Here is a 26,433-nt window from a genome sequence, read left to right on the forward strand (position 1 = left end):
AAATAGGTCTGTTGGACTGACAAATGTTTGAAAGCAATTATTTTTATGGATAGGCTAGAACTACCATCTCTTTTTTCATGGAGACACAGACAATCTTTTGCAGGAAAAATATTTCTTTAAGCGACAAGTTGTGGCTACTTCAGGAGTTGCGGGTTCATGTTAAGGTTTTTTGGGAGGAGGCAGTTTGTTGGACTACAAAAGCCAAAAGTATATTTCAGTTAGTATCTGTATTTTGGAAAAATGTACACTTACAGACAAAGGGTGGGGCAACTGTAAAACAATCAGAGAAAATTGTTATAGTTTTTCTACTTCATGTTTCTTTTTCACAAAACATTCCAAAGTACCCTGGCAGTTACTGACTTTACACCTTTTATGGGCTTTGAAAGTTGTGTAACCTTTTCAGAGGAAGGTGATAGACACAATATCTATTTACACAAGGACACATTTCCCCTTTCTTTATATTCAGTTGATTCAAGGTTTTATTTCCAAGGTCTTATTACTATAAAACTTAAAGCTAGACAAGGTCTGCTCTCGTGTCAGATAAAAAAAGGGCAAAACAATTTTGATGACTCAGAAACTTACTATTTCATACTTCCAGGTCCTAAATAAATTACAGTTATCACATACCTTTTGAATGTCCTTCAGGCATGATAATAAGCATATGTTTTCTGTAAAGCTTATTAATACTTTATTTTTGATGGTTGATATAAAGCAAGTTGTTGAGTGATCATGGAACCCAATAATGAGAGTCTTCTAAACTCATTTTTTCCTTGTGACATACCGATGGGAGACACGTGTTCACTTGATGTATTTAATAACGTTACCAAATAAGAGGTACAGTCCGTAGAAAAGTACGTGTGTATGGCTGTTGTTTGGGTCTTTCCTCAGTATGCTGTCACTCTAGGCTTGTTGATGAAGGTGCTATTAGACAATTTTAGCCATCTCAGGGAATTATTAACTTCTGGAGGATAGGTCAGCTAAGTCTTATGTCCTTGGAGTGTAAGCATATGACAGATGTAGACAGAAAGTGAAGCTGGGAAAATTCCTAAAGGATAGAAACGACAACTATAAAAACTCACCCAATGAAAAAAGAAGCAGGGTTAGGTGTGTTTGAAACATCACTGGCCTGGCTGGCGTAGCTCAGTGCATTCAGTGGATTGAGCTCGGGCTGTGAACCAAAGTGTCGTAGGTTCGATTCCCAGTCAGGGCACATGCCTGGGTTGCAGGCCATGGCCCCCAGCAATCACACATTAATGTTTCTCTCTCTCTCTGTCTTTCTCCCTCCCTTCCCTCTCTAAAAATAAATAAAATAAATAAAATCTAAAAAAAAAAAGAAACATCAATACAATGACTAGTTTCCTTCAGTAGGAGGTAGGAGTTAAGGTGATCAAAACCATTATGAATTCCAGAAATACAGGAAAATCCTAATGTGTTTACTTTTATAAAAGAAAATACACAGATGTTAAGTCTTTGGGTACACATACATGTCACTTAGAACATTATGACCTAGGAATAAGGTGTCTTCTTGAAAGATAACTGAATTTACTGTTACAAAATCTCTGACCAGTATCTGTTTTAATGATAGTTTGAGGAAGGGAGGATCCTCACTCTTATTCTTAGAATTTTTGCCCTTATTTTTATATTTCCTTTATTTAAAAAAAGGAGCTCAGAAGCGGAAATTATATAACTAAGATGTCATTACCTGCATGTGGGAGCTTATCCAGAGCCCCAGCAAATTTGTAGAAATTTAAACTTTTTTATCACTACCGTACTGAAACTGGGCAGCTCCCCAGGTACAGGGTAGCTGCTCAGATTTCCAGAGGGGATGAATGGCTGCCACTTCCCACAGATGCTGCTCCAACCGGAAGTTGGAGGGGCTGAGACCCGACCCCTCCTCATGAGAACCGTGGCGCTGCAGAAATTCCTCTCTCATTTCACTTAATATGCATATTTTTTACATAGCTAATCTGAAATGGAAACATTTTTATCCCTATACTCAAAACTGCTTTTGTTTTATCAGCTGACATTTTACAACTCATTAATTTATAATGCGGGTTTAATGCCTTTGAATGTTCCTGGGATAAAAAATTAAAGTGACCAAGCTAATTTGTATAAAGGCCAACTCTAGCATGTTCATAGTAGTTCTTTTACAGCAGCGTTTTGTACTGGAGAGCACATTCCATGAGAAATCTCAAACTAACATGGTACCTTCTTCCTAGCATTAATTAATCTCGCATCCCCAAGTGATAAAGTTATTCCTTTTTTAAAAAGTTTTCAATTACAGTTTGCATTCAATATTATTTTAGATTAGTTTGAATTGTACAGCATAGTGGTTAGACAATCATATACTTTAAAAGTGATCCCCATTTATAAATCAGGAAATTAATGTTCATGTTTCAGTGGCACATGTTTAAATTCAAAAGAAAATCCCTATTTGAATTTCTCTTTGCCTTGTTGTACCTCTCACAAGTTCCACTTCCCATTATGAAAGGAGAAATTGAACCTTGAATTTAGTCCTATAATCTTCATCCATCCAAGTGCAGAGGTAGCAAGTTAAACTATGATGTGGAATGGGTTGTCAATGGTAAATCTTCCCTGGAAAAAACAAGTCACTGGATAAAATTCTCAAAAAAGAGCTGCTCTCTGTCCTTAGTACCACAGTACATGGGGTTCAACCTTGGGGGGAAGAGGAGCAAGGAAAGGGTGCCAGTTCAGGTGAGGAGTCTTAGAATGTTTCCTCAACACTTACCACGCATAAAAAAACATCAGGAGAAAGCAAGTAGGCTGTTAATCCAGTGGCTCCAATGTAAATGACCTCCAAGCAGGTAAGCATAAAGAGATTTAGGAAACCAAATGACTCAAAATTTCAAAGGACTTCTTTTAAACTTTAAGCCATATTATCAGAAGAGATATTTTAAAAATATGGTTACATATCTGTATCACAAATTAGTTGAAGGAGCAAGCATACTCTCTCCATCATGGCCTCCTACTAGACGACACTTCTGCAAATCAATGTTTAAATGACGAAACAACACCAAAATTGTGACTTGGCATGCACTCAAATCTTCTCTTTTCACCTGTAGCTCTACCACTTGTCACAGCAGCAGACAAAAGAAGATACTGGCATGGCAGCCCCATTTTTATTATTATTTCAGTGGTTATCAGTGTTTTATACTTCGCAAAGTGCCATCGCATATACAACTTCTTAGGCTCCTGTGTCAATCTCATAGACACAAAATCCCTTATTATTTATATCCATTTGCGTCAAGTTTACTTGAATGGTAAGGCCAAGGCCACACAGCTGGTTATATGTTGGGGCTGGGACAAGAAGGACAGGTCTTCAAACTCATAATTCTAGGAATTGCCTCTTTATTTCTATTGTTTCAAACTCTTGCAGGAAACATGTGTTGTATCGTTAGATTCTGGTAATTGATCAAATTAGTAGGCTTCTATAACTCAAATATGGGTATCTTTGAAAGTAACAATCATCAAAACAATTTAAAATTAAGTGGCAATCTCCATTTTGGGACATGAGAATCCCCCAAAGTCCCAGGGATTTCCATTCCCTTATTTGGCTATTTGGACTTTAAATTTAAATTGCATTCTTCATATGGGGATTTGCATCATTATGTATATTTTTGTGTAGCTGTTGTACACTGAAAGACGTGCCTTATAGCTCTGGTTTTGCCACCAACTGGCTGCAGGACCCTAGACAAGTCACTTGACCTTGTGCCTGTATCACCTCCCTGGTCTCGTGTGAAAGGTTGACTACAAGTGCCTTCTAGAACTACAACTTTATGATTCTATTTCTCCAAAAATAGATAGTAAGCTTCCTGAGGTGAGAATAAACACAGATAGTAAGCTTCCTGAGGTGAGAATAAGACAGCTGTGTATCCTCTGGACTCTACCACACTGGAGGTAATAATTAATGTTTGAAGATAGTATTGAGAGACTTAAGTATTGGCACACTTAGCTTGAGTGGAGTTTTATAGGAAATCATTATCAACTGCTATGTTAACAATTAACTGTAGCTAATCCCATGTATATTTTTCTTTACATCAGTAAAACTCTGCTTCTGGTGAAGATGAAGTATCACCTCTTAAATCACTTCTTTTGCATGTTAATACATTAGCAACCGATATCTGTACTGTAACTGACAGAAACAAGTAGAGAAAGCAATAAGTATGAAAAGGGGTTAGCTAGGTAACATTGTATAGGGCATCTTCAAACAACAGTTCTGGTATTCAAATGTCAAGCTAATTATCAGCAATGTTTAAATGCTATGATAGACCATTTTTGCAAATGCTGAAATTTTCCAGCAGGTATGGACTTTATAAAAATGTCACGTTTGCTGCTATTCTGTTACATGTCACCAGAATACAAAAACTAAAGAAGAAAAAAAGCAGTTATATCCATAGACAATGAAGAGAAACCATTATTTGTTTGCATATGATTGTAAAATTAATTGGTATAGTGATACAATTTAGAGTATTGTTTACTTAGATGGAAGAATAGAAGGCCTTTAATGTAATGCAATCTGGTGAAGTGAAAATAATGCTTATTATAAATAAACTATGAAACCTTTTAAATATAGGTTTTTAGTAATACATATTCAGATATATCTTTCCAGGCCCATTTGCTATAAAGCAAATTTAAGTATCAGCTTTATACCCTTTGGTAACCCCATATTACACATGCAGTTTTAGAGAAAATGAAACTTTAATATGATTCGACATAAAATGGGGAGCCATGCCAATAATTCATATGTACTTCATATGCAAATAGTTTTATCTTATCCATCAATTATCATGTAAACATGTATCACATGGCGAATTTCTCTGTAATACAGTACAGTACCTGTATATAATTATGGGTGCATTTTGCCAAATGCAACTGTTACACAGAATTGTAATTAATTCCTCTGAAGATTACTGGGAGAGTTTTGGATACTGATGCTGTTTTTGGACATTTATTACTGCTCCTTTAGTTGGCTTTTTGCTGTGCCTCAGAGACAGATGTAAATTAGTGTCTATTTTGAGCCAGAAAACAGTACATCTTTCCTCTTGTTTATTGAATTGCAGAAAGGAATTCTTTGGGCTCCCACTTCTTTGTGGTTTGAAGTAACTGTCTGTTTTTCTGCCAGCCATGCAGCTCCAATACACGTATAAAATTTTACTGAGGCACATGCGAGGGGTGGCTTGTTTGTCCTAACATAAGGACTGAGTAGAACTTTGCTACGTTACACAGGTAGTTCTATACCTCTGAATGCTGAAAAAAAAATGTACTGTAAGTTTAAAAATACAGTGAACGAATATATTCTGCCCAATGACCTTCATTTAAAACCACTATACATTGGCTATTATACAATATGAATCTCTACTTTTCAGAGACAGAGCTATGCTATTAAGCTCTCTTTATGCCAATGGAAATGATGGTAGGCAAAGAGTAAAGTGTGATAAATGGGAAATGAGCTTATTTTATTTCGTAACATAAATAGGGGTAAACGCCATCATGTATTGGCCATTCTAAATGAGAATATTCTGTGGTGAGAATTTCCCACTACTTTACTTTAGGCAATTCACTGACTAGACTTGAGAGAAAAAATATAAAAGAAAATCCTGGAGATTTAGAAGTGGGGGGGTAAAGTAGGGAGTAGGAAGTGCATTGTCCATATAACAGATTTAATATTGGTTGTCAGAAGGTAAACCAGAAAGAACAGACTTCAGATATAAAAATTAACTTTATGCTGAATTGTTTTACCTAAATTTAAAAAGGTGGGGCTGGGAGTGGGGGGTGGTTGGGATACCACCATAATGGCTATGGAAATGGATATCCTAGTTAACATAGCTCTGGGAAAGATGGCATACTGCTTCTGTAAGTGAACTTGACAGCAGTTATTTATTTAGTTTAAAAGTATTTACTACTATTTGTGAGAGAGAACCCTAAAGGTTGTGAAGTATTGTTGGCCTGCGAAGGTGATGGATGCTGTACTCCTGACCCTATACGGTGAGACATGACTTCATTGCTTGTTTAGATTGTTCTGATATTTGGGACTCCTCAAGGGCTGTTCATAAATCATTTATCTCTTTTTTTCCACAAGAAAATATTTCAATTGTATTGCTGCAGGAACACTCACGTGTCACACGGGAGACTGTGGTCCATGCAGAAAAAGACCTTAAAAGGCATGGTTTTTTTTTTTTCCAGGATAAAGGCCTTTTAATGCCTGTCCAGCCTTAGATAATTTTATTCACTCCTTCTGGACCTTTCTTTATTCCTCCTGTGCCCAGAGATCAGTTTTTAGGAGGTGGGTTGAAAGCTTCCCAGGCCTTAGGAGCTTTTGTTGTAGCCCCCACTACTCTCACCGCCTCCCCCCTCCCCGAACTCAGCGTTCAGAAAATTTGTAAAGAATCTTCTGCTTGTTGCTAAGAAATAGTTAAATCTCAGTCACCAGGGGGGAAAAAAGGAGCACATTATTGATTGTACTAAGGTATATCTGGACCACACAGCTAGAGCAGAGATGTTAGAATATCTCTCTTTTTGTAGATCTGAGGGCATTACCCAGCCTGAACTTGCCTAAGCCCTTGTGGTCACACCTCTTGAAAAGGTTTTGTTTCCCCCGTCAATTGGTATTCAAACCAGGTCAGCAGATTCTGTTTGCCCGGCTCCGCTGCCGTTTTCATTTTAATTTGCACCTGTTGTGCAGTTGTTCCGAAGGCAAGTGCAGACCCGCGGATTATACAAAGATCATATTATGAGCAGATATGCACGGTGTAATCTTTTTGTCCCCAGCCTCACATGACAAAAAAAATCTCTCTCTTTTGTTCCTTTTTTACTCCCTGGGAACCTGTCAAAGCAAACAGATATGACTGACTAAAATTTGTAACTAGACATGTTTCCAGAATTCTCCAAAAGCATTATGAACCTGACACACAATCCTTTTCATTTTTTCCCTTCTTTTCTGCCACTTTTGTATAATCCGATAGCTGGCAAGAGCCACTTGAGATAGCTCAGTTGATAACTTAGCGGAGGATTGCTTTATTAGGCACAGAGAAATCAAAATGAACCTGAAAATTGTTTGCGCTTTTTTTTTTCCACAGGCTTTTTTTTTCCTTTCTCTCTCCCTCTTGTTCCCATGATGTCATGGTTCTAACTTGTTTTTTTGTGTGTGTTTCTGGAGAGTTGGGTTAACAGTTCTTGGCAATCCTGTGTGTGCGTAACGGCTGGTGTGTTTCTCTAGCTGAGCTAATGCCCCGTGTTTATTACTCTAATCTTTCTTGTCTGGTGGTAAAGTGGACAATTTATGTACTAGCATGTAGGCCGAGAGCTTGTGAGGGCTGACTAATTCAGAAACAGCCACCTTCAATTGAGTTCACAGACCTATTTACAGGCTGTCTATTTTAGGAAAAGCTACTGAGCATTGCTGGGACTGAGGCTGCGAGAGCGGCCTGCCGGTTCTTGGGAGTTATTTTAACATTGGTGTTGGCCTTGCCGGTGTCACTTTGAAATCTGCTGTAATTATGGCACTAGGAAGACATCTCAATGGTAGTAATGGCCCAGAAGATATGGCTTTTCCTCATTTCTGCTTAAGAGATTGGGATAGAAATGGCCTTAGCACAGGACGGTTGATATGCAAGCAACAGTGACCATTTCAGACTGAGCAGGTTTGTGTATGCATTTGTGTATTTGGGTAAATAGATGGACATGTTGTGTGTGCGTGTGTGTCCACTGTTTCGAGGAATAAAATCACAGCTAATATAGCGAAGTCATGTTGTATTTATAGTACAACATTTATAGTAAACACTCCATGTCACTAAGCAAAATGCCAATTGCAGATATATTTGTAAGTTTTTATGGAGCATCAAAAGTGCATATTGCAATGCGTCTCTTTCAGATGCCATACAGACATATTTTTGAGTATATGTGCTTCTGCTGCTTTTTAAAATTTCTCATCTTTTCAGTAAAAAAACTACTTAAAATCACAGAGTACCCTGCTTTAATTGAATAAGAATAAAAATTCTAAAACATGAAAGATATTAATTATATTTTCCTGACATGGTTGGGTGATTAAGTTATGAAAATATTAATTATTTTTGATTTAACTAAACAATTAAGGGTGACTGATATTTCTCAACAGAGTGTTTACAGAGTGTGTGTTCTGTGCTTCCTCTTCAGTGGTGAACTATGACAATGTAGTGGACACGGGTTCCGAAACAGATGAGGAGGACAAGCTTCAAATTGCTGAGGAGGACGGGATTGCTAACCCTCTGGACCAGGAGAGGAGTCCAGCTGGCGTGCCCAACCATGAGTCCTCCCCGCACGTGAGCCAAGCTCTGCTGCCAAGGGAGGAAGAGGAAGATGAGATAAGGGAGGGTGGAGTGGAACATACCTGGCACAGCAACGACATTCTGCAAGCCTCTGTAGATGGTCCAGGTAAGTGTCAAAAGCTACTTGGCCCCTTCCTGTGCCTTCTTTTCTACCTAGTGGAACATCCACAACCAAATAATTAAAATATTTCTTCCCATGGCCCTTGCAGAATAGAGATACCAAAGCTGGTGACAGATTATGAAGTGATAGTTGTGTTATCACATTACACCACTGACATCTTAGGAAGGGATCGTGTTTAGGTTTTGATGCAAGTAGCATGGGAACCACATTTTAAGAGCCCAGCGTGAAGTCCCTGCACCACGTTCACAATGTGCACGTCATATAGCGTGATCAAGACAGATACTTTCAAGCTAGGAAATGGAAGCAATCTAAGAAGTCACAACTGACATAATTTTGAAAGTTTTGTGTGGAAATTATGTAGCAATATCAACTAAAAACTGTCAGTTTAATGCAGTTTCAATGTCTGTCTGACACCTTCTATTGTAATTCAACCATCTAATCATTCTTCTTTGTTAGTGTGAATGTGGTTTCACACTTTTACCTGGTCAGGTAGCTTTTTTATTACTTAACAGCTAAGTGCTTGATAATGATGCCCCTATTTGGTGGGAATCTCTGGGGAAGTAAAAATGGCCCAGAGCCAGTTGTAATAAAAATAAGGTGAATTATATTCAAACTAAAACTTCAGATGCCACTGTGCAAATGGAAATGTCTTTTTGGTCTAAATTTACTTAAGACGGAACATCACTACCATGTGAGGTGATTAACAAAAGAAAATTAGTCTTTCCCCCTAAACTGCCTCGTCTCATCTTTATTTGGTATGGTGATCTCACCTATAAAAAAATTTTGAATGACCTTTCCAGTTCACCTTTGTGCTTCCTTAATCTCTATTCTCAGGACCCAGAGAAAGCTATTATGATTTACACCACCTTGTTTTTCCTCTTACAGTATAAATAACAGTAGTGTTTCTTTTTAATAGGTGAAGTGGGTGGGAAGGGAAATAAGTAAACATGAGTCTACCTATTGCATGCCAACTATGCTTTAATAAAGAATTAAAAGAGTCTGTGTATATGCTATTGTGATGTCGCAGACTATAAAACACTGAACATAGGCGGAGTAATTGTTTGGTATTCTGGAAGGAGGAAAATAAAAGCACTTCCACTAACTAAAGAAAATTAATGTGAAAAAAAGAAGAAGAAATGACTGATGGCAGTGTGAGTGTGGTGTATTTGTTTTTCGTTTTCCTAATATACCGTGCCAAGTTTTGTACTCTTTCTGTTTCCAATTTTGCTTTCGGTGAAGGTTTCTCGAATCTCAGCAATCCCACACATAAACATTTATCGTTATATCCATTAAGACTTAAGATTTTAGATTTTCAACTATGAGGGAGAACTCAGCCAAAGATGCTTGAAAGATAAATACGTTTAATTAGGGGCAGAGGATGATCATTAAAGGAAGTCTGACTGCTGCAGAAGTCATTAACAATCTTAAATGAAATTTTTATTTTTATGATAGCCATTTACATGTATAATAAGAGCCAATGATTCTTGGGAGCAGTGTGACAGAAACAGAGTGTGGCGAGAACTCATGTAAGACATACTATTTAAATGAGCTGGTGTTAGCTATTCATATTTGTTAATGAACTAGATATGCAGGGCTATAAGAATGAATGTTCTGATGCTTTAAATTTTAATATCTAGAAATCAAGGGCAAGGACCAATTACTAGAATTTCCACCCTTAAAGGAATAATTAATAACGATATAACAAATGTACAGCTCCAAACTTCTAAAAAAAAGTTTAATTTAAAAAAATTAAGATCGATAAGTGAAAAACAGCCAAAACACCAGTGTCAGGCTGTAGTAGTTTGAGATCACAGTAGCATTTTGTGTTGGTCATGGATCATAATTCTAAATGTTTTAATGTACAAATACTCCACGTGAATGTATCACAGACCCTGTTATCACCTGTAGTTGATGGCTCCTGTGATGCAGACGAACAGGCTGTTCTTTGCTCTTACCTTTATGGTAAATAAACTCCCATTCTGGAGTCACAATAATTAAATAAAATGTAAATCCCTAATCGCATTTGGCTATGTGGACCAAGAAAGTTGCCCGGCTATTACCTGTCTAGTTCTAATGATTAGTAGTGATTTATTGTTCTTTTTTTTTATTGTTCCAAAAGTGGTGCCTTGATGTCTAATGAAAAGAAATTGGTCTTTAAAAGCTACCCATTGTTTATCTCGAGTCTTAGATAACACATTTTTCTTCTGATAAAATATTTTTCTTATTTATTGTCCAAAACACACAATATAGACAATAATTCTAATTCTGGTGCTGTTTTATTTAGTAGTGTTTTATCCCTGGTGCCTGGCTGTCTACCATCATACCTCAGCACATAGCTTTACTCTGAGATAAGCCCCCTCTGCTTTGCTCTTTCTCGCTTGCTTTCAGTAGTTTGTCTGCAGGATGCAGGTTTTGAACTGAAGAGCGCAGTGGAGTTCTTACTGTGCTTTTCCGGTTCCAGCACAATCAAAGTTTTGTGTTTAGAATTGTCCTTGACATTCTTTTGTCCCACAATGGGGTGGACACAGTGTGCTGGAAACCATGACATCATTATCATTGACACAGACTTAAATAAATCACCTGCATCTTGGCCTCTTTCTGCTTATTCAAGGATTCTTCATCTTAAGGAAGAAAGTGCTCTTTATTTTTACAAGCCTTCATCCCAAGGGTGACTGGAAAATGCAAACTTTTACAAGTGTTTTAAAAATAAATATACTATGTGGTTTCAGACACAGTATGCTGAGTCAGAGGTGTCTTGGAAAATGTTTAAGGTTAGGCGTGAGTTAGAAAGACAGCCAGTATTGCCATTAATTCAGAGGAGGTACTCCTGACCTCTGTATTATTATGTCCTCTAAATATGGTTCATGTGAAACTTAATTAAATGGGCAGACACATAGTATTTCAAACACATACCTGGAAAGGCTTAGTGTTTCATTTTAATACATTGAGCTTGATATTTTTTTAAAGGTTTGGTGCTCAGCAAATTGAAGCAAAATACATTCTAGGTAAAAGTGACTCCGTCTCAGTTGCACAGCCTTAAGTAAGAGGGTATAGCTAAGGTTGCTACAGGATGCAGCGCACGAAGTGCCGACTACACAGTCATGTGCCCAGCCTTTAATAATTTGGGAAGCAACCACCTACTGTAACTTCTCTTTACTTTTTCATAAGAAAATGACAATGAGGAAGGAAGTACAGCAGAAATCTTGAACATTACCACTATTATGCAAAAAAAAAAATACTGTTAACTGTTTTCCCCTCAGTGACTTGATCTCTCAGATGGAAAACTTATGATACCTCTGACTCTTAGCTACCAGAAATCACATGAGATGAACGAGGAAGAAAGACACAAAAGCTATATTTATATCTAGTACTGAACTTCTCAGAAATACCTTAATTTAATTCCTTGCAGAGACTGATAAAAATATCAGATGAGAAAGCCTTTCAACGGATCGATTATTACAATTGACAATACAATATTGCTATATATTGAACTTCTGAATGTTTTATGCAAAATGTCTCTGTGAAAACAGTCCTTAAATAAGAAAGAAGTCTAGGGACAAGAATAAATTTAAAGTGGTTGTACAGTATAAACAAATGCCATTCAAATTTTCTGAATGTTAAATGTTCAGTGGCATTAAATTAGCATTTATGTATTTTACCTGATGAAGTCCATGATTTTTCAGCTCTGGAACCAGACACAGATAAGCTTTAGGATATTACTTGTAAAGGATGTATTTTAATGTTGTGGTAACATTTGCTAGAACTTGTTCTTTTATTAAATAATTATGGCTAAAATGTGATGAGTGAAGAGTGATTAGAATAAATTTGGGGATTCAGAGACCTGTTTATAAAGTTTCTCTTGTTTTATAAAATGATTATCACAGAGACATATTTATACTGGATCATGTTTGGTTCTCATTAGCATTGTTGTTATAAAAATATAATTTTTAAAAGTTCATGTTTCATTTACGTGTGTGGAGGGTTTTGAACTGTCAGTTGTCCTCTGCCCTCTCACATATGCAGCAATATGGTAAGCAGAGAATTCAAGAGTCCTCCTATTTTTCACATTCTTCCTGTTTTAAAATATGGCAGTTTTAGAAAATGGCCTTTTATCATTTATGAGTCTTTAACTTTAATGTTATATATTTTCATCTTCATCAGAACATTGAGCTGTTGTTATGTCTGTATGGTTTTCCACAGAAAATGACTCTGATTACCTACTGATGCATAAATGGGGAAGGGAGATATTTATGGAGTGGTAAGGAAAGGAATAAGGAAGGCATGTTTTCGAACATTATATAAAACAGTGAAACAGGTGTCTTCAGTACCTCTGGGATGCTTGTCTTATAAACTTTCTGGGATGCTTGTCTTTCAAGTTCTGATATGGGGAGCTAGGTTTTTAAAAATATGCTTGCTTAGGTTATTGCCATCCAAAGGAGGGAAAAGTGTGAAAATAAAATAAGAAATTCTGACCCGCCACTAATCTTCCAAGGTTACTAGAGGGATAGCAGCTAGCGTGCCTCTTTGTAAGTACAAATACTAGTTGCTTTTGACTCTTATTGAAAAAATAATATCTTTCCCCCTGTTTGTCACTAGAACTGCCACCAGAAGAAAAGCCCTTCATTTGCCCCAAATAAGCACCTCTGTTTTTCACAGCTTGCAGTAATGCTTAAAGTAAATAAGTTCTTGTGCAGCTAGCACTATTGGATTCATTCAATTGCCTGAACAAAGCTATTGTTTAGAGGTTTACAACAAGCCTTTTCTCTGTTTCCTTTCAAAGAATCTTCCTTGTTCCTGTGGTTGGCATGCTTAATAGTAAGCCTTTTTACAATTTTCAAATGCTAAAGATAATTTTCCCCCACAGAAGAAATGAAGGAAGACTATGACACTCTGGGGCCAGAAGCCACGATCCAGACCACAATTAACAATGGTACAGGTAAGTGTTAAGTTGACCACACTAAGATCACATTTGTCCCGTGTCTTGTGAAGTTAGTGAGTATCTCCATGACTTCACAGTTAAGCCAGACGTTACAAGGCTCCTATTTTGTTTCGAATGGAATTCTGTATGTTGGTATTTTAGTCAGCAAATAGATCTTAAACCCCTAATTTGCCTGTGAAAGTTGAGAAAAAAAGAAGTGGATGAATGAATACTTTCCAAGCATGAGTTTGGCAAATTTCTGTAAGCAATTTTTTTTATTTTAAAAGACTGCACAAATAATTTTAATATCAGAATATAATATGCCTCTTCCAGCCACCACTTGATATTTCTCATTCAAAGTTCAAATGATATGATCGAATTTCAATTGTAAAATGCTTTTTTCAGAAAGATAAACCAAATTTCCATGAATATCTCTATAAAAATTGATCATGTGAGGTCCTTTTTATTCTTCCTTTACTTTAATACTCGGTATTCTCTTGCCCTTCTAAATAATATTTCCTAAGCAAAGTCCTATAAAGAAAAACTGACAATTTTACTTTTTTTTAATGAAACTTAAAAAATACAGTAGGAAGGTAGTAAGTGGTGTTTTGTTTTACTCTGCTCCTGCTACAGAATGGAGTATCAGGACAATTGTGAAAGTCCATGTTCTTTCCCCAGGACAGTGTCTTCTCTCACATTCTTACATCACCAGTGCAAATTTACATTGACTCTCGATGTTTATCTCTCTTTTCCCGAGTAAGGCCAACCAATTTCGGTGTTTCAGACAATCCTGCAGACTACCATTATAAATATCAGCATAGTGTCCAATATAAGGTCATCTCCCAAAACAAAACAAGGGGAAAAAATCACATAACTACTTCCACTCAACTTACCAATCAAAAAAAGTTACAGTTTGGTGAAGTTTTAGAAATATAAACAATTAAGATGATATTCACATCTCACATATATTGATACACATCATAATAGACTGCTCGTGCTCTGCTTCTATTCATAATGTTCTTATTAGTAACTTACAAGGCACTAATTTGTTTTCTTCAGTGTTAAATAAGGGGAATAATGGAAATCTAGGTACAAAAATAAAATGGCACAATATGGGATTAGGAAAAATGTAAAGAATCAGGAATCTACAATCCCAATGTTTAGGTACAGTTCCGGCAATAACTGGATTGTGACCATGAGCAAGTCAGTTACCCTCTTTGGAATTCACTCTCTACACCTGAAAAGCGAACCGATTGAAATAGATGCTTCTTAAGAATATTTCTAGTCTTAATAGTCTGTTGCAGGAGTACCCTCACCATGTAAAATAGAAACATGACAAACTAATTTTACATAAAAACATAATAAATACCACAAAGTAGATACTTTTTACGATGTCCCAAACTCATGAGGTCAGAAATGGCTTCATGTTCCTGTTAAAAATAAATATTAAATTACAACTTTGAGCATATATGAATGCTCATTTTATTAACTTTATAGGCATTTAAGGTGTCACAAAAGCAAATTTATCACACAAAGTGACAATTTATTAACTGTTTTACACACACTGAATGTCTAAAGTGAAGTTAATAAAAATCGTTCCTACTCAGATTTAAAAATCAATTTTCAATGTTCTTTCACCTAGCTTTAAGATCTTTTTTTCTTATATTACTTATTATTCCATAGAGTTTATATGTATTCAGTCAATAAATAAATTAGTAACTACTTATTGAGTATCTTCTACACACTCACTGTTTCATGTTTGTGTGGAGAAGATAGGTCAGGCAGTCTAAGACATGCTATTATTTAATTTGGAAGATGAGACTAACACTCAAGAAATAATGGGTGATAAGTAAAATATGTGATAGCTATGCAACAAATGATAGGAACCATAATTATTTCAAGTTACAGAAGTGAGAGAGATCTAGTTGTGTTTGTATTTAGAAAAGGTTTCATGATGGAGGTAAAATGTGAACTAAGTACATTTTCCATAGTCCTGGAGACGTGAGGAAGGGCTTTCTAGCAAAGGGAGAGTACGTTAGCCAACCAAGGAAACTGTGATATTTATCCAAAATGTAGTAAAAGGATTTGGCTGAATCAGAGGGTCCTAGAAGTCAATTTGGGGGAAAATGAAGTGGTCATTTAAGTTGTAGCCAGCTGAAAAAACAACAAACAAGTTTGGGTCACATTGTACTACCGTGATTTCTTTGGGGAAAAAGGAGACTTTGAGAGACCAACTAGAAGCCACTGTAGTTATTCAGGTGTGAAGTGATAAAAAGCTTGTCCTAGGGTGATGACAATGATAAATTAGCATCATGACTTCTCAACAACCAGTTAATTCTCTGGTTTTGGGATTACGCATTTTTGTGTTTAGAATATGGCAATACTTGCTATTTCTAGATAGACAAAAGAAAGATCCAATTTGGGGGAGGAGACCTTGAGCTGATCTTTAGACAGTAATATTTTCATATAAAAGTTAGACAAATAAGCCCTGGCTGGCGTAGCTCATTGGATTGAGCGCAGGCTGCGAACCAAAGCATCGCAGGTTCAATTCCCGGTCAGGGCACATGCCTGGGTTGCAGGCCACGGTCCCCAGCAACCGCACATTGATGTTTCTCTCTCTCTCTCTCTTTCTCCCTTCCTTCCCTCTCTAAAAATAAATAAGTAAATCTTTTTAAAAAATCTTTTTAAAAAGTTAGACAAATATATAGGAGAACAGGAGAATATCCATTGGAAATGAGGAATTGAAACCCAGGAAGTCAGGGCTCTTTATAGAAATTTGAGTCATGCAAATATATTCAGATAGTATTTAACATCTTGGGACTGTGAGACTTACAATTGAGAGTGTGTTTATTGAAACAAGTAGAAAGCTGAGGCCAGGGCTCCTAGTGGGTAGGGGGAAAAGTCAAATTCATTGAAAGAAGAAAGATTGTAAGATAGAAAAAAAATATTAGACATTCAGAAAGCAAAGAAAGAAAGTTTCAAGAAGCAGAGAATGGTCAATTCAATCAAAAGCTTCAAATGGCTACAATTGTGAAAGAATGCTGAGCAAATACATTGGACTTGGAAATTAGGAATTTACTGCTGATCCTCAGTTTATAGCTCAGCCCTGTTAGAGGATAAATACGTATCTCCTCCCAACTATAAGTTTACTGTTTCTTCACTCTAGCATTTTCTTAGATGCAAGCACATACGGAATTGAAAGAAGATATTATTTATAGGGGCAACTACTTGTAAATGGACTATATCTTTCTCTTCATCCGAGTCCTTCTGATGAATACCCAGCTGACCTTCTCTACTCTAGGCATCTCAACTAAAATGAAATCTTCCTCCAATGAAGTCTCGTAGAACAAATCAACTAACCTTTCCATAGGTGCTGTGGTGTGTTGTTAATTAGTATTGTCTAGATCGAAAATTCTGCAAGTATGAATTTTGTCGTAGGCTACCACAGTTTATAAGTGTACCTTAAAATTAATAGATTCTCAATAAGTGTTTTTATTAATGGATGAATATGGAGTTGTTTGACATCATATTCCATTTTTCTTTTCTTTTTTTTAAAGATTTTTTTTATTTATTTATTTTTAGAGAGGGAAGGGAGGAGGGGGAGAGAGAGAGAGAGAGAGAGAGAGAGAGAAACATCAATGTGCGGTTGCTGGGGGTTATGGCCTGCAACCCATGAATGTACCCTGGCTGGGAATCGAACCTGGGACACTTTGGTTCCCAGCCTGCGCTCAATCCATTGAGCTACACCAGCCAGGGCTCCATTTTTCTTTTCTAATTAAAGCAGAACCAAAAGACATCAGAATAGATCAATTTTTTAAAGTTAAGCAAATTTTCTGATAACAAAAGTGTTATTAACTGGAATAACTCATAGAGGGAAGACAAGGAAAATGTCTCTAATATTTTTCTGTGACTATTCAACACAAAAATTTCATTCTTAACTAAAAGTAAGGAAAAGACCTCTGAAGTTCTTCCTTAGTTTAACAAATCTATTAAATAGTAAAGTTTAACTTCATATAAATAAAGTAGTCTTTTAGATTCTAAAAGCATATCTCCTTCCTAATATATTCTGCTGAGTTTAAATCTGTAAGAAGTAGTGGGAAGGCTTAGTGGAATTGAATCACAGAATTCTAAAATTAAAATTTACACTATAGAACAATTCCTTAACTATAATTTGATAGTTGAGGAAACTGTATTTAAAAAATGCCATGTAGCTAACTGGTGGCAGATTTGGAAATAAATTCTAAATCACCTGACATATCCTTTTGCCTAAGAAAGTTTTCCACCACTGTGAGGAATTGAACCTGGTAGAAAACCTGGTGTCATCTTTGACACTTACATACTTTATCTAATTAATCATCAAGTACAATCAATTCTACTGCCACAAATATCATATATCATTTGAGTCATTTTAAATCCTCATCTTTCATTTGAGCTGTTACAATGCCTTACTAACTGGGCCCCTGCTTTGAATCCCTAATTTCTCTAACACATTCTTCACCCTAACTAAGTTAGTTAGAAGGTATTTTCCTAACACTCGGGGATGATGGATGATTGTAAATCATCCCCACTCCATTTCATACTCAACCTTGTATGGTTCTCCATTGCTTTCAGGTTGCATTGGCTTTGGAGCTAAGTTGGCACCCTCCATGACCTAACTCCATCTTGCCTTCAGTACCACTTCCTAGAATATGGCCCAGCTCTGGAAGACTGTTTACCATTAATAATCCCTTGCCTTTGTCCATGGTTTTCCTTCAAACTAGGAAGCCACTCATTCTCTTTCAGCCTTAGATCTTTCTTAGCCCAACAGCATCATACAATTCTTAAAGGTCATGGCCACCAAGAAGCCACCATACAGTTTCCCACTCAAGATCAACGTTCATTCTTTCAAGTCCTTATTACAGGGATTTCATTCTCTCATATTACACTGAGTACCTCTAGGCGGCGAGCCTTTTTTTGTTTTCTTACTATTGCCGTTATAGGTATATTCTCCCCACTAAATTATAAACTTCTTGAAAACAGGAATGTTATAGGGTTTTGGTCACTATTACCATAAATCCTGAATGGTCTAGGTCAGACAGAGTTTCTGAAGAAATGAGGGAGAGGATGAGAGACAGACAACACTTGGCTTCCCTTTCATCTTTACATATTTTTGACACCTGGCCTGAAATAACCAACTAGAATAATGGGAGATCTTCATCTCCCATCTTCATCTCCCATTATTCTGATCTCCCAAGCAAGAAAGACTCAGTTACATTTGACTGATCTCTAGCCTTCATGTCCTCCTCTATTTTGTCAGTTCACATTCCTCCAGTAATTCTTCCCTGGTTGCCCAAATTCTGTTCTTAGTATCCTTAATTGCACCTTAGTACCTTTAGGGCAGAGTTCACATTCTTCTCTGGTATTAGGTGCCACCATTTCAAACCAACAATGTTCCATTTTTATCAGACCAAATCCTTGGTAATATCAAAAAAGAATCACACTTATGCCAACCTGAATCTCTGGCCGTGCTATCCTTGAGATACCAATTCTGTCTCCCTTTCCTCCAGTCATTCAAATTCTCCCCACCCTTTTGTTCTTCAGGGACAGCTCACATCCTATTTCCTCAATGTGGTCATCCTTGAACACCCAAACCACATCTATCTCTTCCTTCTCTGAAATCCTACAGCCCTCAGGTGCACACGACTAATTTTAGCATGTTGAATTGTTCCTCTTATATTGTTTACACCTATTTCACCTAGTTGATTTCATGAGGACAAACAATTTCTTCAGCTGTAACATGGAGGTAGATTATCGTGATATCTACCCCATAGAATTGTTGAGGTAATTAAATACATAATGTATATATTGTCCTTAGTAAGTGCCCCCAAAATATTGCTTTAAGGAAAGTTTTTCCTTGTTTCCCTCAAAGCGCCCAGTATAGCAGTAAATACACGATACACATTATGACTGGTAAAACGAATGAACGAATGAATGAACAAACAAGTAATTGGTGGAGAAGGAATGGACTCTGAGAAGGCTGCCCGAATAGGGGAAAACATTCCCTGTGGAGGGAATTAAATCCAGCATCTTCAGAGTTAACTTCCTAATATCAACTCTTGTTAAAGGCAAAAAACAACATTCTAGAGTATCACTACTTTTTTACAACAAAGTTAGATTAGCAGCATAGCAAAATTGATTTATAACAACATAGAGCCTTGCAACCTCTGATTTATATTAATAACTTTCCACATAGCATTTAGTGTTTCTACACTAATTTTAAAATTTAAAAATGAAAGAAGGTTGTATTTTAACCCATAAGACAAAGAATGCATTTTTACAAAAAACCTTACATCTTCCAGATGTCAATCACATTCAAATTCAGAATGAGATTGTTATGTAGAATTTTTAAGAGTGTGTGAAAAAACTGTTTTCCAAGAAGATTAGAGAAATGGAAAAGCTTAGGAGCATTATAAACATGAGTTTGTCTAAGAGCTAATAGTAACAAGTCTTAGGTGCACGGTGATCATTAGCGTTAATGCGGTTCCACATGCATATCAAGACCCAAATAGGCCCCTGTTGTTTCCTCTTTGAAAATGTGAAAGTTATATTTACTCAGACAGTCTACTTCTCTAGTTATAAAGGGCTATTAATAACCACCTGCACCTTTGTTTCCTTTGCTGGGGGAAAAAAAGCACCTTGTATCTAGAAACTGACTAAGGCCAATTTAGGTCTTAGTTCTTAATCTTACATAAAGCCAGCAAATTATTGTCCAAGGAGTAACTATGTACATTGACTCTAACTAGAATTATTAACATGCTTTCAAAATTTTAAGAATAATACATAACTTCTTTTACATATGAAAAACAAATGTTGTTTGGGGGTGCTCCAGATTCTAGAGTCAGATAAACTGCATTTGAATTTGTCTCTAACAGTTGCTAGTTACTTACATGAACTTGAGTGTATAATAAGCCTTCATTTCTACATCACTAAAGTGGAAATAGTGAATCCCTGTGTACAAATTCTCATTGTAGGGATTAAGTGGTATAGCACTTTTTAAGTACCTAGTACAAAGCCTAACATATACAAGATGCTCACCTTTTAGTTTTGTTTTTGCCAGTTTATTTGCATGTACAAGTAAGCTTTAAACCATTTTTATTCATTAAGAAATAAACACATTCTGAACTGTTTTCACCATTCACAACAGTTCCTCATTAATTCCTTCTCAAGAAAACAAAAATGCAATGTTTCACAAATTGTAATGGAAGGACTAACCAGTCAATTTGAGAGCCTTTGTCAATTAACTTCCTTTGACATCTTGGAAACTGCTCAGACAAGTTGTAGGACAAGTTTCTTTTCACTGCTCTCACAATGAACTTGAGGTTAAAATAATGAAGATTAAAAAGGAATAACTTAGTTTTCTATCTAACTTCTTTCACTAGCATCCCTTGTTAAGTGTAGGAGAGGACTTGTAGTCATTTCAATGTTTGTGTATGATGATGAAAGCTGTCAAAGATTTTTTCTTTACTTGGTCATTGACTAGCATCAGGAATCATATCTTTTCTCCTTCCTGTTCAGGATCACAGTCAAGTAAATAAATAATAAAACATTTGTCACTTGTTGGTAACCTCTAAGATACTTTCCTTCTCTTCAGTCAGAATATTCGTTTTGTGAAGAATGTGAACTGAGACTTGAGAAAGAAACTTTAACGAAATGGAGATCTAATTCTAGTCCTTAAGGAATGAAAAATCTTTTGGTGTCAAAAGGAAAAACAAAAATAATAATGACAGGAAGGCAAAATTTACAAATAAATAATTATAACCTCATTAGCAATTTGGATCAATAGTCACTTAGGGATGCCCTACTAAGTGCAAGGCATTTTGTTAGGCATCATGAAAGTTACAATGAATAATCACTGTCACTAAGGACTTACATTCAGTTGGGTGAATGAAACTATGGTAGATGAATTAAGAAACATATATAAAATGTTTAACACAATTTTAGATGTAATAAATGTTCGATCATTGTTAGCCATTATTATTAGCAATTATTATAATAATACATAGATTAAGGTGTTTTTGAAACACAACAAGCTGTGTAGGTTCAAGTGCAAAGTGTTCCGTATTGCAGAGGGCTGCTGACAGAGCATGGGATCGGCTATTGGAGACATGAAAACAGAAGATAGAAAATTTTAGGGAAGGTTCTCCTCAGGACAAAGGTTCGCTGAACATGCCTCTGTGCAAAAGAGAATAGAGAAAGGACGAAAATTGTAATATGGAGTGAAAGATTGAACAGGTCATCAGAAGAGTTGTGAGGGGGTAGCTTTTAGGTGGTAGCCGTGGCTATGGGTAGAGGTACATGTTTTTAGCAGTAGATTAAAAAAGAAGGATGAATGATGGTAGACTTATTTGAATTTAAGGCAGTTTAAGGGATTCACATTATAGGAGTTGCATTCTTTGAAATAAATAGGAAGTCAGCTCATCGGTTGACAGGGAATGGGAGAAGGGTTGGAATCTTGAGGAACGAAAGTGTGGAGTAGTTGCTGTGGCCAATGTATGGAGATTTAGTTATCATCATAAAAGAATATCCTGTCTTGATAGCACAAACTGAAATAAGTCAATACAATTATTAAAGTTCCTTTAGATGTTTTGGACACTCCAGAAGCAGGGAAGATTGGACTAGATTTTAATTCAGCAAGGTAAGAATGCAACAAGAATAAAAGACAGGGATGGAAGTGATTTCAGGCTTCAAGGTGACCTGAGGCAAGTATAAAATCAGAATTGGTAAAATGGGCTGGGGTACTTGTCAGCGCCTAATTATCACAATGAAGTACCTGTTTCAGGAGAATGAGGAACTCAATAATGGGGAAGAGCAGAAAGCTGAAATCAGAGAATGAAAGTTCCAAGTTCTGGTTCATAGAGATGAAACTGTCCCTGGGTTAGCCCAGTACCAAGTACAAGGTGTGGCCACCCATGTGGTTGGGGTCAAGAAAGTCAAACACTGTAAAGCCAGAATGCCCATGGACTATCTTTTGAGTAATGATGATTCCAGAATGGAATCAGAATTTGCGTATCGTTTCCAGAATGATGATAATGGCAATCTGGGGTAAATATAATCATAGGAAGTGTGTCATTTTACTTGAGCTTATAGGCAGTGTTATAACACATATTGGAGAAAAATGAATGACTTAAAGTTCAAAAAATACAATTACAATTGGAGACTTTTTGAGGGTAGAGGTTAAGTTTACTTTTCTCCACATTGCCTTTCAGTAGGCATAGTGTTTGTGTAGCCTTGCTGGTTGATGAACAGTTTTTTTGTTGAATTAATTAATAAGGAATAACCAAGTAGGTGAGGAACCAAACTAATAAAATAGGAACACTGTTGTTGAAATGGTAATTTTGAATGAAGGAGTATGTCAACCCATCTTCTTTGGTCTGTGTGTTAAGACGGGTGGAAGCAGGGGCGGCTCTGCTGGAAAGGTGTGAGGGATGGGAGGTTACCAAGGGACGGACAGCACAGTTCCATGAATCTGCAGAAGAAGAGCACACAAAGGAGGATAGCATGAAGCATGTGGGGAAATAACAAGTAATATATGAAATTGGAAAACACAATGAACCTCGAATACAGTCTCTATTCCTGAGTTAAACTTGAGACATTTTTAATTTACTATAACCATAATAATTAATAAAGATTCACCTTTGCAAGGTGGTTCATAAAGTTACTCTATATTGAGTGCCTTTAGAAACATGATTAAAAATACAAAATATCCAAATTAGGAAAATACAATTCTCAAATATTAAACAGAAATTTTAAATAAACATCTCAAGCAGAGAATTTAAAGAACATTTTTGATATTTTTGCTTTGCCACAAAAGACATAGATGTGAATTACCCAGTAAAAACAAAATAAGCACGGATTCAGAAGAGTGGGGACATGAAAAATAGATAAAAAAATTTAAGTTAATATTTCATCTATCATGAAGTTAGTATTTATGTTGGCTTTCCGCATCCTAATTTCATGGCATTCTACTGTTATTTAGAACTATTTATAATGTCATAGTGAACTTTGCAGAATCTAGAACCTAATCGGATCATAACCAATCAGTTAGGCATAAGGAAAAAGTAAAAAATGGGGTTCTCTCATAATGAGTTATCACCATAGTGTTGAAAAGTAATGGGTTAAGAGCCAGGATACATGAATTCTCCACCCAGCTCTGTCAGAAAATTTTTGTGTAACTTTGCACAAATCACAAGCCTCACTGTACCTTAGTTGTATCATCTGTTAAATGAGGAAATTAGACTAGCAATTTTGGACCTCACCCCACCCAACCTTCCCTCTAATGACATTTTACCGGGAAGCATGAACAAAGAAAACGAAAAGCAAGGCTACAATATTTGTCATGGGAGGGGAAGTTATCATGGGAGTTCTCAGGGTCCTGCCTCATGGTATTATATCCAGGGCCTGCACAGTCACAGGGCCCTGAGCTTAAGTCCCCACCATGGTTTAATACTTTGCTGTTGACATTTTGCACTGGACCCCACAAATTAGGTGGTTAGTCCTGCTTATACCTTGAAAAATGCATTCAGAAAACAGCAGAGTATAATAACCAGGATGGAAGGTGTGGGATCAGGGATTTGGGTCCCAAAGTCCCACATAGAAATGCCAATTCTCTCCAGTTTTACAAGTCCTTCCTGGTGTCTTCAGAATTACTGAATCCCAGGTAAACATCTAGAAGACCTAGATTGAAAATCTTGCTTGAACAAGAAACATCATGGAGCAAGGTACAGCTCTCCTAAATTGACAGTATTTGTGATGAGGTTAGCAGCTAGCAAGCCATTAAGCCTCCTTAAGCACAAATTCTGTGAGTCGTATCATTAACATAGAGAAAGTGGAGAAAAGAGTAAGAAAGTTTCTCTACCTTTATTATCTCCTTGGTAAAACTTCCAGTTTCTCTTACTACTCTTACATTAAGATTAGATTAACTCTTTTAAATTACGTAGCTTTTTTATATGGGTAAAAGAGGTCATACAATTTTGATCATGGGGTATTTCTCAGCAAGATCAGTTTGAGTGCATGTATAGTGTTAATCAATTGTGCGAGATCAGTTTATTAGATAATTCAAGTAGTACCTAAATACTTAACAAGGAGCCACATTATTATAAGGCCTGTCATTTTCTTCCTTTGTAAAATATCTACCACATTTTTGTATGACGGGTTTTACTATCCAGTCAGATATGTCATACAAATTATTGTTTTAATTCTTCAGTTAACTTCACACAATGAATTTTCAAAATAAAGTAGAGAAAGATGGGTTCTGAGGAGAGAAAAACAGAAGCAACACTTGGCAGGTTAGACAGGGGGATCATTTTAAACTATAATCAGTGTCCACCAAGGAGAGCCTGTCACTTCCTGGTTAATGAACGCTGTTGTTTCATTAGCTTTGTTTGTGATTAGGAGCAGCTATCTTCGCAGCAAGAGTTCCCATAAGAAATAAATGATATCCCAACCTTTTTGAGTGTCTCCTTCATTCAATCAACAAATATTTAATAAGCACTGTTTTTCCTTGTGACGTTTCTGTAGTTTTCAGACAGCTCCAAATATTTTTTCATCGGTGCATGTGGTTCCTTCATCAGAAAGCTGTGTTGATCTGAGTTTTTAATTGAAAAGAATATGGTCAATAAAAAAAGCAAATGGGTTAGGGTGATTAATTAACTGAAATTACGGAATTCTGAAACTTCAAGGATACCCCAGAAAGCATGTACTGGCTCACTTTAAAGATGAGAATACTGAGATTAAAAATACAAATAGCTGAGCCAGTGTGAGGACCCCAGTGACCCAGGACCTGGTCTAATTATTTAATTATTGCATGCTGGGCACTGTACAAGGACCTGGTAATACAATGCTGAATAAGACAGGATCCATGCCTCTCTGTCAGTTCACAGACCTGTAAACGCAGATTACAACGTGACATGATAGGCTCAAAAACTGAGGTATGTGGATGATACTCAATAAATGAAGACTGAGGGTATGAACTCAGGTTAAGATAGTCAGGAAGGCTACTGTCATGGGAGTAATTCTGAGCTGTTTCCCAGAACCATACTGAATGCCTTATTTAGCCAGGTGAGGCACAAATGGAATTCCTACAGTAGTGATTCTTAAACTGGGCGAGTGTCAGAATCCCCTGAAGGACTTGTTAAAACATAGATTAGTGATTTTATAGGTCTGGGTTGGATCCCAAGAAATCGCATTTCTAACAGGTTCCCAGGTAATAAACACTGATGCTTTGAGGCTGGAGGCCACATTTTGAAAACCACAGCTCTGGAGCATCCTTACATATTTTGTATATGAAAAACTCACTGAATTGCTGGGCAAAAATGCCCTACTTTATAAACCCTCTAAAATATAAGATGTTCTAACAATCTTTTTTGCAATGTACTAATTCAAATTTTTAGATTCCACAGTAATGTAAAAGATGATACATATTATATAATTTCAGAATTTTTTTCAAGGCATGGATTCTGTATGGATACATAACAATCAAAACTGCCTACTCACAATCCCCTAATATAAACCTCACTTTAAAATTAGACGCTGTCCCTAACTGGGCCACTTCCTGCTGTTTGGGGAGAGATTTGACTCTGCAGAGTAGTATAGATTCCCATCTCCCTGTTCGTTCTGCAAGTCTTTCTCCTAAAGCTCTTACAGTTGGGGGACTCTCATTGGCATCATAACATGGGTTCCCCAGAGAAAACCGTGTCAGAGCAGGAGTGGAGAGACTAGCTCAGACGCTATACGAATTCCCAAGAAGAGAAGAAAACTTTGTCGCTCTTGATGAGCCTTCCTGGCTTTACACACACCTCTGTAGCAGTCGGAGGCTCTGGTGGTTTGCCCATGAAGCTGTGTAATGAGAAAACTATCATCTTTTCCCTCACGGTTGTTTTTTAGATTTCTGGTGCCAACATGTATTTTGGAAGCCTTCTGTAGAAAGGCACACATGCATTTTTAATGAAGAAATGCTTATATTCCATTAATTAGTCAACTTTAAATAAAGTAGCTGCGAGAATTTATATACCTCAACAAATGCTAAGGGTGGA

At 36.6% G+C, this 26,433-nt stretch overlaps 1 protein-coding gene across 4 annotated transcripts in view; it reads left to right on the forward strand.

The window, feature by feature from the left end:
• ZEB2 (zinc finger E-box binding homeobox 2) overlaps positions 1–26,433 on the forward strand; it is a 131,759-nt gene that overhangs the window by 79,841 nt on the left and 25,485 nt on the right. For all 4 annotated transcript variants that reach the window (XM_028508534.2, XM_036023522.1, XM_028508531.2 and 1 more), the window contains 2 exons: positions 8,173–8,430; positions 13,310–13,381. In XM_028508534.2, the coding sequence (XP_028364335.1) occupies positions 8,173–8,430; positions 13,310–13,381 (330 nt within the window). The remainder of the gene's footprint in view (positions 1–8,172; positions 8,431–13,309; positions 13,382–26,433) is intronic.

This window comes from Phyllostomus discolor, chromosome 4 (assembly GCF_004126475.2).
Source record: "Phyllostomus discolor isolate MPI-MPIP mPhyDis1 chromosome 4, mPhyDis1.pri.v3, whole genome shotgun sequence".
NCBI lineage: Eukaryota > Metazoa > Chordata > Mammalia > Chiroptera > Phyllostomidae > Phyllostomus > Phyllostomus discolor.